The sequence below is a fragment of the Phascolarctos cinereus genome, unplaced genomic scaffold (assembly GCF_003287225.1).
Source record: "Phascolarctos cinereus isolate Bilbo 61053 unplaced genomic scaffold, phaCin_HiC Scaffold_4;HRSCAF=312, whole genome shotgun sequence".
NCBI lineage: Eukaryota > Metazoa > Chordata > Mammalia > Diprotodontia > Phascolarctidae > Phascolarctos > Phascolarctos cinereus.
In genome coordinates, this window is record NW_027555847.1 from 383,858,103 (window position 1) to 383,873,817 (window position 15,715).

At 36.4% G+C, this 15,715-nt stretch overlaps 1 protein-coding gene and 1 pseudogene across 1 annotated transcript in view; one reads left to right on the forward strand and one right to left on the reverse strand.

Annotated features, from left to right (window-relative positions):
- The window catches only part of PIK3C3 (phosphatidylinositol 3-kinase catalytic subunit type 3), a 190,483-nt gene that overhangs the window by 105,674 nt on the left and 69,094 nt on the right, over nt 1–15,715 (reverse strand). Inside the window, exons 14-17 of the mRNA XM_020985729.2 lie at nt 8,270–8,375; nt 7,059–7,175; nt 5,114–5,245; nt 229–357 (exon numbers count right to left, since the gene is read on the reverse strand). Of these exons, the coding sequence (XP_020841388.1) occupies nt 229–357; nt 5,114–5,245; nt 7,059–7,175; nt 8,270–8,375 (484 nt within the window). The remainder of the gene's footprint in view (nt 1–228; nt 358–5,113; nt 5,246–7,058; nt 7,176–8,269; nt 8,376–15,715) is intronic.
- LOC110207994 (cyclin-dependent kinase 1 pseudogene) lies at nt 870–1,602 on the forward strand (annotated as a pseudogene).

Sequence of the window (15,715 nt, forward strand, 5' to 3'; positions counted from 1 at the left end):
ACATATGCAATTCCATTTTAAACTGACCATACAGGAATCATTCTGAGGTGAACAAACATAATAAAAATGTTCCTATTTAGCATTTAAGTGAAGATGGCTTAGCTGCTAATATCTCATCTTAATATGACAAATTATTTCATTTGCAAATTCAACCTGTATTCTAAATCTTAGGTTTTGGTTTTAGTTTTTTAAAGATGAATCTCCATCTTCCAAAATGGTTACAGTTACCTTATCCATGAGTGAAATGATTTGGAGAATAAGTTGGTCTTGGCGTAGATCATCTCCATGCTTAAATATGACAGGATATTTACCTCCATCTTCTGTTTTGAAGAACAACTGGGCAGGCATAAGAGCACTCTGAAAAAAGATTTTTTTTTTCTTCAAATTTGGCTCTGAATCAATGACTTTAATAAAAACAAAGAAACAATGGGAGAGTGAAATGGAAATGAATGATTTAAGAACACTGAAAAAACGTGGAGATTGATAAATGGTGCTTAAATACTGGCAAACTGCACTGCTGAGCACTGTTTTTGAGAAATAAGAGAGAACCTTACAGAAGTTCATAACAATTCACAAAGGCAAACCTTCTTTTTTTATTTTTAAAGGATGCTAAGTGAAAGTATATATGGATCAGATTATTCCTGAATCCCAAAATTCAGGATACCTTATCATTAGGTAGTCAAGTAGGCACCAACATGGCCTTTTAAGGAGCAAATAAAGCCAGACTGATATAATTTTCTTCTTTGGGAAGAGTTAGAAGTCATATAGATGAAAGAAATGGATAAAATATTGTAAGTGGTTAGAAAGAAAGCATCCATAATTTTGAAGCAATACCTAACAAGATCAATCTAATACTAAGGGAATGATAAATGGTCTTCCTTTGTAAAGACAGGGGCAGTCTTCAAGATATAGTCATGCAAAATGCTAGAGTCTACTTCATTTTTTAATTCTTTTCCATGGATTTCAAGAAATATTTGGATTCTACACCTCTTAGCCAATATATAGATTCTTTACTTGTTACAAGTTATTTGTATCAACTCTTAAAAAGTCTTTTGTCATTCAAGAAAAATTCTTCACAAAGATCTGAAACCTAAAAATCTTATCATTAATAATAAAGGAGTAATTAAACTAGCTGACTTTGCACTTACATGAACCTTTGAAGTATCTATATGGGTATTAACACATAAGGCATAAAAGTGCTATGGGTCTCTGGAGTTTTCATAGGATCTGTTGTATATTCTAATCTATTAGATATTTGGAGTATAGGCACAATACTGAATTAGCAACAAAGATGCTACTTTTCTATTGAGATTTGAAACTGATCAACTCCTCAGAATCTTCTAGGCTTTGGGGTTCCCCAATAATAAAGTATAGCCAGAAGGTGAATTGCAGATATCATAAAAATACATTTCCCCAATTGGAAATATGATGTCACATGTCAAAAACCTGAATGAAAGTGATGTAGATTTGTTATATTAGTCTGCCAAATGAATTTCTTACAAAATGGCCATGAACCATTTATATTTTAATGACTTGGATAGATTAAGAAGCTCTAATTCTTCAGCTAAATGTTTCCAGGGGTTTTGTATTAAGAATAAATAGTCATCTTTTACCGTTCAAAGTTTACTGTCAACTTTGTCAATTTGCCTTCATTGTGTTTTCTTTCTTTGTTGCAAAACTGAAGCTGTCCTCTTTCTTCAAAGGTATTTACTTAAATCTGTAAATATCATTAGAATGAATAATGCTCTAAATAGATTCCAACAATACAGCTATTTTGTTTTCTATAAATAAAACTGCAAATTCAAAATAAAAAAAGCTACTACTCTTACAATTAAGCCCTGTCCCAGACTTCTGGACTCATGATGGAATGTCTTAGCAGGACCTCCACTCCCCATCTCTGAACCCCAAATCTTACTGGACCTTCCTTCAAGTTAGGGGCATCCTTATCTGTAGTGTCCAAGAATTTCCAGAGAACTAAGGAAGAATGAGTTTGATGTTGTTCATTTGTTTCAGTCACGTTCAACTCTTTGTGATGCCCTTTGAGGTTTTCTTGGCAAAGATACTGGTTTGCTACTTCCTTGCCCAACTCATTTTACAGATGAGAAAACTGAGGTAAACAGGGTTAAGTGACCTGCCCAGGGTCAGACAACTAGTAAATGTCTGAGGCTGGATTTGAACCTAAGAAACAATGTCTTCCTGACTCCAGGCCCAGCACTCTATTCACTGTGCCTCCTACCTGCCCCAATGAAGAACTACTGTTATTTAAACTCAGAGATATCTAAGAGAGAAACTCACTACAACACCCACTACTCCTGATAACAGCTATATCCTTCCACATCAGGCTTGTATAAATTGCAGCCCAGGGGGCACTTAGAGCTTGAGGTATACCAAAGGATTTCAGGCTGCCTGCAAAATAATGTAGAGGAAAACACCCTTTGTATGTAGAGGAAATCCTTTGTTAGGTAGCCAAGGGCCATAAGTGCCTGCAAGTTGTGCAGGCCTGCTCTAGAGTAAAACTCTCACTGGTAACCAGAACTGTAGGTATAGGAGCAGCTTAAGCTTTTTAATCCAATGAGCACTTAGAAAAGTACTGCCTCAGCACATAGTAAAGGAGAGATTTATGGCACACTGGACAGAGGACTGGACTTAAGAAATGGGAAGACCTGAGTTCAAATCCTGACTCAGGTACTTACTAGCTGTATAGTTCTGAGTAAGTCATTGTCTTCGTCTTCATCATCATCATCACAGCATTTACATAACATCTACTTAAATTCCAGGTACTGGAATTACTAAGCACTTTGCAAATATTATTTCATATGAGATTCACAACAACCCTTGAAGGTAGGCACTGTCATTTTTCCTGTTAGGAAATCAAGGAAGACAGAGGCTAAGTGACTTGACAAGGTCACAAAGTTAGTAAGTGTCTAAGACCAGAACCTGAACTTAAGTCTTCCTGATTCCAGGCATGCACTTTATCCAGTGAGCCATCTTGATTTTTTTCACCTATAAAATAGTGATAATCATAGCATCTACATAATAGAGTTGTTGTGAAAATCAAATGAGAAAACTATATAAAGTGCTTTATAAATTTTAAAACACTATATAAATGTGAAATATTACTATAATTATATCATATATACTATAGCCTCAATAAATTCTACTTTTATACTAATAGAATTCAATTTTTATACTACTGAAGAAAAAAGAGGAGAGAGATAGACCAGATAACGGTAATTAGAACTGAGGATTCAGAAAGACACAAAGACACAAAGAATGAATAAGTGTTAATGGTTTAATGTCCACAAGGTAGGAAGTCTTCGGTGGAGTATCCCATGGCTCTGTACTTGGTTCTGTGTTGTTTAACATTTTTAATGACTTGGATAAAGGAATACATGGTATGCTCATCAGATATGCATAAAATGAAAAGCTGAGTGGGATAAGAGATTCAGATCCAAAAGGACTCTGACAGGCTAGAGACTGAGTTGAATCTAATAAAAAGAAATTCAATAACGACAAAGTCTTATGCTTGGGTACAAAAAAAATCAATGTTCTAAGTATAAAATTGGGCGAGAAGAGTTACACAGCAATTCTGAAAAAGATCTGGGAGTATTAATAGACCACAAGCTCATTATACATCAATGGCAGTGGCATGATGTTGCAGTGAAAGAAACTAATGAAATTTTGTTCTTTATTAAGACAGGCCGAGCTCCCAAAAATATGGAGGTGATAATCCCACTATAGTCTGTCCTCCCCAGACTTCAACTTCAGTACTGTATTTATTTCTGTGCATGACACTTTAAGAATGACACTGATAAGCTGTAGACCATCCAGAAGAAAACAACCAGCATCCTGAAGAGCCCTGAGTTATACGAGGAATATTAAGAAAAAGGAAAAAAAAGCTGGGCATACTGAGCTTGGCAAAAGACAACTTAGGAGGGACATGATAACAGTCTTTGCTTATGTGAAAAGCTGTCATGCAGAGGGTTAATTAGAATTTTCTGTTTGGACCCAGAACGCAGAACAAGAAACAAAGGGAAGAAGTTGAAAAGATGCAAATTTACATTTCATTTTAGGACAGACAAATTTCCTAACAATTAGAGTTACAGAAAAACGAAAAGAACGGCTTCCTTTGACAGGTAGGAGGTGCCCTCTTCTTGAAATCTTTAAGCAGATGGCAGAACAGGGAACAACAAATTATTTTTGACTGTAAGTACGTTATATGGGGATTCCTTCTGTGTGGCTGCCGAGGTACCCTTTCAACTCTCAAATTCTGTGCTTCTACAAAAATATTTGTGCGCTGAATGTGTTTCAACAAAAGAAAATAAGGTTGTCTTTTATAGATTACTTAAGTTGTTTAAATCACTCTTGGTTTCCATGTCAATCCCTTGTGCTTTACTATGTCCTCTCTAGTCTCAATATCCACTAAATCCTGAATCCAGACTAATTCAGTCCTGCTCCCTTTGCATCACACATGCTGGGGGCCATCATATGATGGTGTGGTGATATGCACCACTGCAATGCCTAACATGCTACAATTCGCATCTATTTACAAAGTCAGCTTTCCAGTACCAAGTCAATTTGTGACCAGCCAAAGAGCTGGGAACATTAAGGACCAAAGGGAACTGCCATTCTGAAATATAAGGCATGATCCAGTGTTCACAAAGCAAGTCTGGAGATGGGATGATATTAAAATGGCCAATTGGGACTCACATTCATCCATTTAAAGATGTACACTGAATGTATAAAGTACAAGTTTAAAATAATTTTTAATGCCCTGAATTACAGGGGCAAGTATGGCTTTGATTATTAATTAGCTCTGGGCGTTTAAGATTTTTAAATAAGGAAAAAGGACATAAAAAAGACATTTCACATACGAAAAATATTAATGCAGAAACATGACAAAGAGATATAAAGACTATGATGCATGAATGATTAAAGTTTCCCTCTTCTTTTTTAATTATACTTTTGTTAAATTATAAATAATTTAATTATTGTTACTAATAATAATTAATTACTAAATTGTAGTCCCTATAATGTAGTAATTTTTCCAAAACTTTGGAGAACCAAATTAGTCTCAAATGATACAAATTAAGGTCCATACATTTATCATTACCTTAAATAGTGTAGCTGTCTCTGGTATTATTCCTTTAATTTTCACTTGTGGTTCCAATGGCAATGGGATGAGTTCCACATCTGACAAATTCATCTTTTCATTATCTCCTAGCAATGCCTGTAGCCTTTCATTCTAGGGGAACAAACCAATAAAAGCTGAATTAGATTAAAATAAAATAAACAACAAATGGTGAAAATATTTAAAAAAGTGTTATTAATTCTTCACTATTAGCCAAAAGGCATTCTATTTTGTGTAAAAATATACAAAAACAAGACAGCTAGGTGGTACAGTGGATACAGCCTTAGATGTGAAGTCAGAAAGACCAGAGTTCAAATCCAGCCTCAGACACTTACTAGCTGTATGACCCTGGGCAAGTCATTTAACCCTGTTTGCCTCAGTTTCTTCATCAGCAAAATGAGCTGGAGAAGGAAATGGCAAACCACTCCAGTATCTTTACCAAGAAAACCATAAATGGTTACAAGAAAACCATAAATGGTTACAAAGTATCGGACATGACTGAAACGAGTGAAAAACAATATAAAATAGACAGAATGAATACGTATATACGCATACATGTATGGCATATGGGACATCTGTTGTCTGTCCTTCCTTATCAGAAGACCAATGACATCAGGAAGGTGATGTCATGACTTGCAAGTGAATTGGATTTAAGCAAAAGGCAAGGCTGTGCAAAGTCACCAGCCCTCACTCCCTCCACAGCCATTTGGGCCTAGTGGCAAGATATATATCAGGACAACTGGAGATAGCCCCAAATGCAGTGGGAGACTTTTATAAGGTCCAGGTACTGACTGATTCTCTCTCAATATGTTGTAAAAGGAAGGAAAAATTCCTTGATATCAATATCTGTAAGAATTACATCTGTAAGATATCAAATTCTGTAAGAAAGACCAAAAGGAAATTCATCCTGTTAAACTTGAAGATATAATCAGGGTCATACTTAGGCCCAAGTTAAAGAGTTAAATTTCTATTTCAAAGGATCTGGAAAGAAATTTGCCAAAACTCTCCTTTTGGAATTCATTTCAAGTTGTGTCTTAGACTCAAACACCACAGGACTGAGAATGTTGTCATGCTGCTTCTGTGCCTTCTATGTGATTATACTGTTAACAACTGACTTATAATCCCTGGTCCCTTAGCTACCCCTCCCTGTTACCTTATTATTCATCTTCTCTCTGCCCCTATATCACTTCTGTCCTCTCCCCAATTTCATTTTTAGATAAGGAGAATGTCAAACTCATATTACTTATGAAAAAAAGTTAAATAAATGATAGCTGGTAGCACTGCTCAAGGGTTCAGAAATAATATTCATTTCTTTTGATTGTTAGATAACATGGAAAGTCACATAATAAGCTTGAAAATAATTATTTTCAAAGAGACACAGAAAATTAATATTACCATACATAAATCAAACTAAGAAAAAGTAACTCAATAACACAGTACCAAAAATTTCCTAAGCAATTAAAGTCAAATAATGTTTGCAAAATGTAATTTCCAGAGCCAAAATAGAAAAAATTCCCACTGATAAGTATGTAATTAAAGTCAAATGATATTTGCAAAATGTAATTTTTGAGGTGAAATACAAAAAAATTCCTATTGATAAGTATGTCCTGAGTAGAAACAATGTGATAGACAGCAAAACTGGATCACGCGCAAAGAGATTCAGTTTTTAGTCTCGATTCTGTTACTAACTTGTGTGACCTCCATTAAGTCACTGGACTTGTCTAAGCCTTAATTTCGTCATCTACAAAATGAGGTGATTTGACCTTGGATATCCTAAGATCATGTCTTGTTCTGAAATTTCATCATTCTAACGTATGATATTGTAGTTTCACAACATAAATAAGCCTAAGGAGATATTAGATAAAACTTAGTTCTTTGCCACAATGGGCCCTCAATTAGAAGCAGAAAAACTAAATAAAAGGCTTACCTTTTTCTTACGATTTCCACTTTCACGTTGCACAGCTTTCATTAGACAAACCAGTCGATCTACAAACGTTTGCTGTGCAGCCAGCAAAGAACGCATAACTCTAACAGACTTATCACCCTGAGAAGATTAAAAGAAAGAGAAAATTACTTTTCTCTACAATAGTGATGAGGGTTTCTTTAGAAGCTTGGGTGATCTTTATTTATTCTTCTAATAGCCATAAACTTCAAGACAAAGCTGAATCGAAAAAGATTAATTATCTTGATTCAAAGATAATGAGAAACACTGGCTCCCAGTTAAAGTCCCACCATTACATCTAAAGTTGAAAATTGTCTGATTCTTCAATAAAGATAAGTTTCTGTCAACAATAACACTTTTTACAGTATACATTCATGCAACAAGATATAATTTATTTAATATTCATTCATTTTGCTGTCTATCACATTGTTTCTACTCTGGGAAACACAAATACTTAGACAAAAAAGCATCTGTCCTCAAGGAGCTGATGCAATGGTAGGAAAGATGGCTGTCATAGAGGATATTCTAAAAGTCTAAGTTTAAGACTTCTGAGACACGTGGTACATTTTGTACAATAAACGGAAGACTGTGGGTTATGGAAGATGGAGAGATAATGTCCACCTGGACTAAGAACAGAGGCATGATGGTTGAGTAGGTATTGAAGCTGAGCAGGTATTGAAGCTGAGCCTTTTATTTAAATAGGTGGCAATGCTACAGGAGTGTGAAATCAATCAATCAAGAAGAGAAGTAACAATTAGCCAGGCCCTTCACCACCAGGAAGTGTCATACCACAACAGAAATATATAGTTTTAATTTCCTTGAGATTTAAATTAACATTAAATGTGTTTAAAACGTGAAGTGCTAGACAATGTTATGAATATCTTCAAGCAAAGCTATAGATTTAAGCAGAAAAAGACACTTCATTCTTATTACTCTCACACCCTCTACTGGCTGACCAGTGACATGATTTTTAGAATCAAATGTCAACTAGAAAAGGAAATCAAGTATTTCTGAAAAGTGCTAGAAGAAGTTAATATTGAAGGTAAAGATTTTGAATTGGGACGATCACACTTAAGACATCTGTAAATGAACACAGTATAAACCAGAAAATTAGGGATCAGAGAAAGCACATAGGAAAGCATATTTCTTGGTTTTCTTCTTTTCAAGCAAAAGCTCACTTTATTAAAAATCGTTACCTTCAGTAATGCCTGGCTGAATCTTCTCATTACATTCAGGTACATTTCATGTGTCTTTGGGTCTCTCTGTTGAGTATCCTGATCTTCACATTCCACTATAACATACCTTTAAAAAGTAGATATAATTTTTATTGCATGAAATCAAAATGAGGCTGATTTAACTCATATATAGCACAAGTAAGAGAACAGGCACTTGGCAAACCTTAGAGAGTAATATAATTGTCAATTACTCTTACTGCCAATATCATCATGATTTTATACCTGTCTTTTTTCTCAAACATACAATGACTAAAACTTACAATGCAAATATGAAAGGCAATGTGGCTTAACAAAGAGAAAGGTGAATGTCCAATCAGGAAGGTCTGATCTCAAGTCCTACCTCTTACACATCCTGGCAGTGGGAGCCAGGACAAGTCATTAAATCTCTCCGCATCCCAAGCAATTTTTTTAAGAGTTGGAGAGTAGTTGTCCAGCTGCATCACTATGAGTTTTCCTCTTCTACTAGTCAAACACACACACTCTCCAAGTACCTCATAACCATGAAATCAGAATGGCTTATGACAGAGAAATCAGATTCAAACAAATAAGCAAACAAAAATAACCTAAGAAATACTATCCTTTTATTGATGAAAAATTAATTCAGTGACATATCACTTTTTCAAAGAAGCACTTTAAGGATAGAGATACCTTAGATTTGTATACCATGCATGAAAGCATCTGAAACTCCTAACAATTCAGTAAGTACGAGGACAAAGATTATCTTTCCTATTTTACAGAACAAAGTGAAAATAAAAAGTTAGTGACTTGCCCAGAGTAACAAAAGTACTGGAGGTAAGCAAGGACTGGCATCCATAATCTCCTAATTCAAAACTCTTACCAATATAAAGCTTTTGTATTTTTTTAATGAAAGGACAACATTGGGTTCTATTGTTTTGGATGATATACAGAAAGTTTTTCCTTATAATCAGCCAAAATCTCCCACTCTACAGTATCCAGCTACTACTCTTAGTTTTATCCTCTGACATCTAGAAGACCAAATATCATCCCTCTCCAACATGACAGTTTTAGATTCATAAAATATGCCATCATGTCTCCCACACAGTCTCTTCTCCAAGCTAAACACCTTCAGTTCATTCAACAGATTTTCATATGGCACAGATTTCAGTCTTTTCACCAGAACTGGACCAAATATGCCAGAGGTAGTCTAACCACAAGAGACTATATGTACTCTGTCACTATAAACTCTCATTCTAAAACAATCTAACTTTTGTGTCTACCATTTGATGCTTGTCATACTGAACTTGCAAACTACAATCCCTAGTTCTTTTTCACGCTATTATTTAGCATTTCCTCCCCTCTATATTTACACAGTTGAATTTTTAAATTCAAGTATATAAGTTTACATTTATCTCTATTAAATTTCAACTTTTAAAATTCAGGCCATATGCTAACTTGTCAAAGTCTTTTGGGATTCTAACTTTGAAACCAAACATCTTAGCTATAGCTTTCAGCTATATGTGATACTCAAATTTGATAGCCTGACATCCAAGCCATTGATTAAAAATGATGAATAAAACAAAACCAGGGCCAAATGCCTGAAGCCCTCCAATAAGGAGCTCCTCTCAAAATGACATCAATCCACTAATTACCATTCTTTGGATCTGGTCATCCAATCAACTGTGAACTCACTTAACTGTATTATTATCCAGTCCTCATCTCTCCATATTGCCCACAAAGTTGTCTTAACAAACTCTGTCAAATACCTTGCTGACATGCAGGTCTACTTTAACTACAGCATTCCCTTATCTACCAGCCTAGCAACCCTGTCAAAAACAAAAATGAAATTAGCCTGTGACCTCTTCTGATGATCAAATATTAGCTCCTAATGATAACTGTCTCCTTTTTAAATGGTGATAAACCATCCCTCTAATAACATATTTAGAATTTTGCCAGAAAAAAACATCACAGGGTCTATATGAGAAATAAAAAATTTTGCACTTTGCAATTACATTCTCTTCACTCAACCAGTTTCATCATTCTAATACACAGTTAATTTCCTAGTTTTTCTGGGCTCCAATGAACTGCAGTTCTAGATTTAGGGGTGGGTTTTTTGGGTCTGGATGTGATTTATTCCACATAGGCAGCTCCCTAGTGAAAAAATTATCTCTAACAATACAGCCTATTATCTAGTCTTAGAAAGTTTCTGGGGCATGGAGTACTTAAGTGACTTGTCCAGGAAAGGGGGAGTGAGAGAGAGAGGGGGGGGAGGGGTGTATGAGAGGGAGGACTTCAAAGCAGATCCATCTTGACTTAGAGATATGGCTTTCTATCCAATTTCTCCATGATATCCATAGGAGAACGGGCACTTCTACATAACTTAAATGTTGAATGGTGGATACCTTATTTCTGCCCCCTCCATTTTTATGAACTATAATCCTATAAACAATTAAAATATTTACTTATTAATTTTCCAAGTTAGCAGTCAATAAGCATTTATTACTATGTGCCAAGAATTGGGCTGGGGACACAAAGACAAATCACTGTTCCTAAAGTAATGGAGCTCACTTTCAGATGGAGAGATGACATACAAATTAATTATGTACACAATTAAATGGAAGACAATCTCACAGAGTAAGTCCTAGAGCAGCTGGAGAAACTGGGAAGGACACCTAAAGAAGATGGGATTTAATCAGAGGCTAGAATAGCCAGTAAAATGCATGGAGTCAGAAGATGGGAGTGTCCTATGTGAGGAATAGCCAGGAGACCAGTGTCACTGGATTGCAGAGTCCATGAAGGGAAGTAAAGTATAAGAAGACTGAAAAGTTAGAAAGGGGTCAGGTTGTAAAGGGACTAAGAGAGGTTTTTGGTTTAAATATATTTGATCCTAATGATACAAGGGGAACTGCTAGAGACTAATAAGAAGGAAGGTGACATGGTCAAACTTGCACTTAAGGAAAAACATTTTGGAGTTCAGTGGAAAATGAAACTGAATGAGAAAGACTTGAGGCAGGGAGATTGTTAAAAGGCTATTGCAACAGTCTAGGAGAGAGATGATGAAGGCCTGAACCAGCACAGCAACTGTGTGAATGCAGAGAAGAAGATATACACTAGATATGTCATGAATACAGAAAAGATCTGATGACAAATTGCATATGTGGGGTTACTAGGAAAGAGTTTATGAGGATGACCCCAAAATTATATGCCTGGGTGACTGGAAGAACAGTGGTGCCCCTGACAATAATGGAAAAGTGAGGAAGTTGGGAGGATTTAGGTCACAGGGGTGGGGAACCGGCACCCTTGAGGCTACATGTGGCCCTTTAGGTCCTCAAGTGTGGCCCTTTGACTGAGTCCAAACTTGACAGAACAAATCTCCTTAATAAAAGGATTTGTTCTGTAAAACAGAACTTGGACTCAGTCAAAAGGCTGCACCCAAGGCTAGAAGGCCACATGTGGACTAGAGTCTACAAGTTACCTATCTCTGGTTTAGGAGGAAAGCTAATGAGTTATTTTATATATGTTGAATCTGAGATGCTTCCAGGACATCCAGTTCAAGAAGTCCAAAAGGCAACTGGAAGTGAGAGAATCAAGCTTGGTAGAGAGATTAAGGCTAGACACATAGATATGGGAATAATCTGTGTAGAGATGCCAAATAAAGCCTGTGAGAACTGAAAAGTTCACCAAGACAGACAGGATAGAAGGTAAAGAGAAAAGGGGTAAGGAGGAGACTTGGGGATGGCACTCAAGAGGTGTGGCCTGAATAAAAATCTGGCAAAGGAGACTGAGTAAAAACAGTTGGACATATGGGAGAACCAGGAGAGAGCAGTGTCAGAGAAATCCAGAGAGGAAAGAGCATATAGGAAAAATGAGTGATCAATAGTATGAAGAGGGAAACCATTATATCTGCAGAGGTCAAAAAGATGAGGGCTGGGAAAAAGCCATTAAATATGGCAATTAACAAGTAACTAATAACAGAGAACATTTTCAATTTCGTGATAATTGTGGGAATCAAAACATCAAATTGTAATGAGAACTGAATGAATTACAGACTTTATTTTGTGACTCAATTCCAGAGCTAGTTCAGTTCCCTTTCTATTTAATTATGGGTCTAGTCCAATTTCTGGCTTGTTAGAAAACTTTATTCAGTTGTGGGGAATTGTGAGAAAATTTTATTACATTGTTTGAACCCAGCAGTGTGTGGCTGGGAAGCTGGACCACTTCAGCCTGCTGCTTAGAGATCCTTAACTAAGGAGTTGGGTTATGCTGACCAGTTAGATCCAAAGACTGATGCGAAGAGTTTTCTCACAATTATGCATCTCAAGCAACCCTGGCCCTGTACTGGGTAATAAGTTGTTGCTTCCATGTTCCTTTGGTTAAATACAGAACACCTCTTTTTCTGATTTCAGAGAATGGCACCTGTTCACTCTACTCCTAACTTGGAAAGTCTCTAATCTTACCTCCAATTAGAAATCATATTACCTAATTTTGTATCCTATTTAGTTGTTTTCTTTTAATTATTTCTTCTCATTTGATTGTTTTTAATGCAAAAAAATCTGTTTCCCCTTGTATTCAGAGTCCAGCACCAAAGCTGAGGGGGCTGGTCTTGATTTGTTAGGCAACTGGCATGCATTGCTATTTAATAAACTGACATGCTCAGAAGATTGAACTTTGTTTCCTCAGACATTTCATCTTTCACCTACCATATAAGGCCAGCACCCAGACTTCAGTGGGTTTGGAAGCAAGAGTGAGAGAAGAAGAAATGAACCCCCTTATTTTTCCTACTATCTGCCATCCCCATCATTTCTTAATGTTTTCCCTCCATCTTCTATTATCTAGGCTCAATATACCCCAATACATTTTGGCTTTTGGTCTTTCCCTTTCTAACTAAGATCTGCCAGAGTACATTTTTCTAGCAAGGTACTGGAGAACCCAGAGTCATTTCTGAAACTTCAGAAGAGGATTCCAGGTAGAAGATTAGTGATCACTTGCATACAATCCTTCATGATTTACAAAGCGCTTCACAGACATTTTTAAATGTGGTCTCCACAATATCCCTACAACACTAGTAGGGCAAGTATTATCAATGCCATTTTACAGAGGAAGTTGAGACCCCAGAAGGATAAATAACCTAGCCAAAAGCATACTTCTACTTAAGTTGTCTAGAACAATTTTCAATTGATCACATAATACAACCCACTTATTGTATTATTTGCAAAAATTAATTTTTCCCTTCTAGCCCAGTTGATCATAGACCTTGCCTTGTCTTGCTAGACATTGCTCCCTTCACATTTTCAAATCTTCAACTCCCACTAAAAAGCTGACTCTCTCTTCCTGATACAGCCCATTCTACTTTTGAACATCTCTAAATTACTAAATCTGTCTCAAATTTTGAATTCTTTGTGAATACCTTTCAAATTATTCTCTGATATCTCATAGGCTATCATATAAAAGGAAGATCAGACTTACTCAACTTGGTCCTATTAGAGAAAGGCTAGGATCAACAGGTTCAACAGTTCATGGGAGTCAGACCAACTTTATTTAAGGAAAATAAAGCTGAACTACAGAAGGGAAAGTTGATAAGGACCTCAGAGGCAATCTAGACCAATCTATCCATGACAGGAATCCCCACTATAACCTACCCAACAAGTGATATTTTATCTTTAAGAGTGTGTGTGTACTAGTGTGGTGGAGAGAGGGACTACTTCTCAAGGAAGCCAGTTCCAATTTTGGACAGCTGGAATTATGAGGATATTTTTCTTGATAACACATCTAAAGTGACCTTTTGGCAACATTAGTCTTGGTTCAAACTCTGAAACCACAGAAGAAAAAATCTAATTCCTCTTCCACATGAGAGTCCTTCAAGACAGCTATCATGTCTCCTTGAGTCTTCTCTTCTCCAGGTGAAACACACCTAATCAATTCAAACAGTCTCTTCATACAATATGGACTCAAGCCCCCTTGCCATTCATGTTGCCATCCTCTAGACACTTTCCAACTTATCACTCTTTGAGAACCATGAGGCCCAGAACTGAAAACAGTACTACAGCTAGATGGTACAATGGAGAAAGTATCAGGTGTGGAGTCAGGAAGACCTGAGCTCAAATCCAGCCTCAGACACTTACTACCTGTGTGACCCTAGGCAAGTCACTTAACCCTCAGTTTCCTTATCTGTAAAATAAGCTGGAGAAGGAAATGACAAACCACTCCAATATCTTTTCCAAGAAAATCCCAAATAGGATCACAAAGTGCTGGACATAGCAAAAACTACAGATGAGATTTGGTGAAAGCAAAGGATGGTGGGACTATCACTTGCCTATTCCTGGAAACTCTATCCCTCTCAATGCAGACCAAGTTCTCATTAATTTTTTTGGCTGTTGTAACCATTGACAACTACTCTGAATCCAGCCAGCCAACCAGTTTTAAACACATGTGATTCTATTACTAATTCATAAGCTTCCATCTTTTCCATAAGAACATTATGAGATATTTTATCAGAAGTTTTCCTAAAATCTGGGTAAACTCCATCCCAAGAATTCACCTCATGTACTATTTAGTAATCCTGACAAAGGTAGTCTGTCACAACCTGTTCTTGATGGAGCCTTGCTGGCTCTGTCTAATTACCATTTCCCTTTCTAGATGTTTTCCAACCATTTCTTTAATAATCAATTCTAGCATTTTCCCCAGAAATGGAAGTCAAACTCAAAGGCCTATAATTTGCAGATTTTTTTTTCTCTTTCCTTTTTTAAGTAATGAAACCATGTTTGTACTGCAGTCTGTATCCATCACTCCCTTTTTTTTCAACTATCAGTGATAAAATGCATGCATATACACACATGCACATGTGCACACCCTCAAACACATCACTGACAGTTGCTCAGCAATCACACCTGACAGTTCTTTTAGGACTCAAGGATGTAGTTGATCTGGGTCTGGTGACTTGAATTCATCAAGGGCAGCATGATGTTCTCTTACTACTTCTGTACTTATCTTGTGCATCAACTCACATTAGTCATTTTTGTCTTATCATTTTCAGCGGAAAGGTCATCTTTTTATTGTCTTTTGCCTCCCTTGTCAATCCCAGCCCATTCTGGTACTGTTGAAACTGTTTTTAAAAGAACATGCTACAGTTATATCCATTCTCTGTTAGCAGGACTTACTTCCATTTTTCTGTACATTTATTTTTAAAATATGAGTGAGATAGTGAATTCTCTGCGCATCTTCAGGCAAATCCTATTGTTCTGCCTCATTAAAATTATTTTCATTCTTTTCCTCAGAATTTCCTTCTTCAGTACTGCTCATCCCTCCCTCCACTGCATGGGATCCTACCTATCTTTCCTGTGCACTCTTCAAAATCTGTTTATGTAAAATCCAAAGTAGATTTCAGAATACGTCCAGATTTTTTTCTCTTCTATTACAAACTCTAGGATAGAGTGATCACTTCTCCCCAAG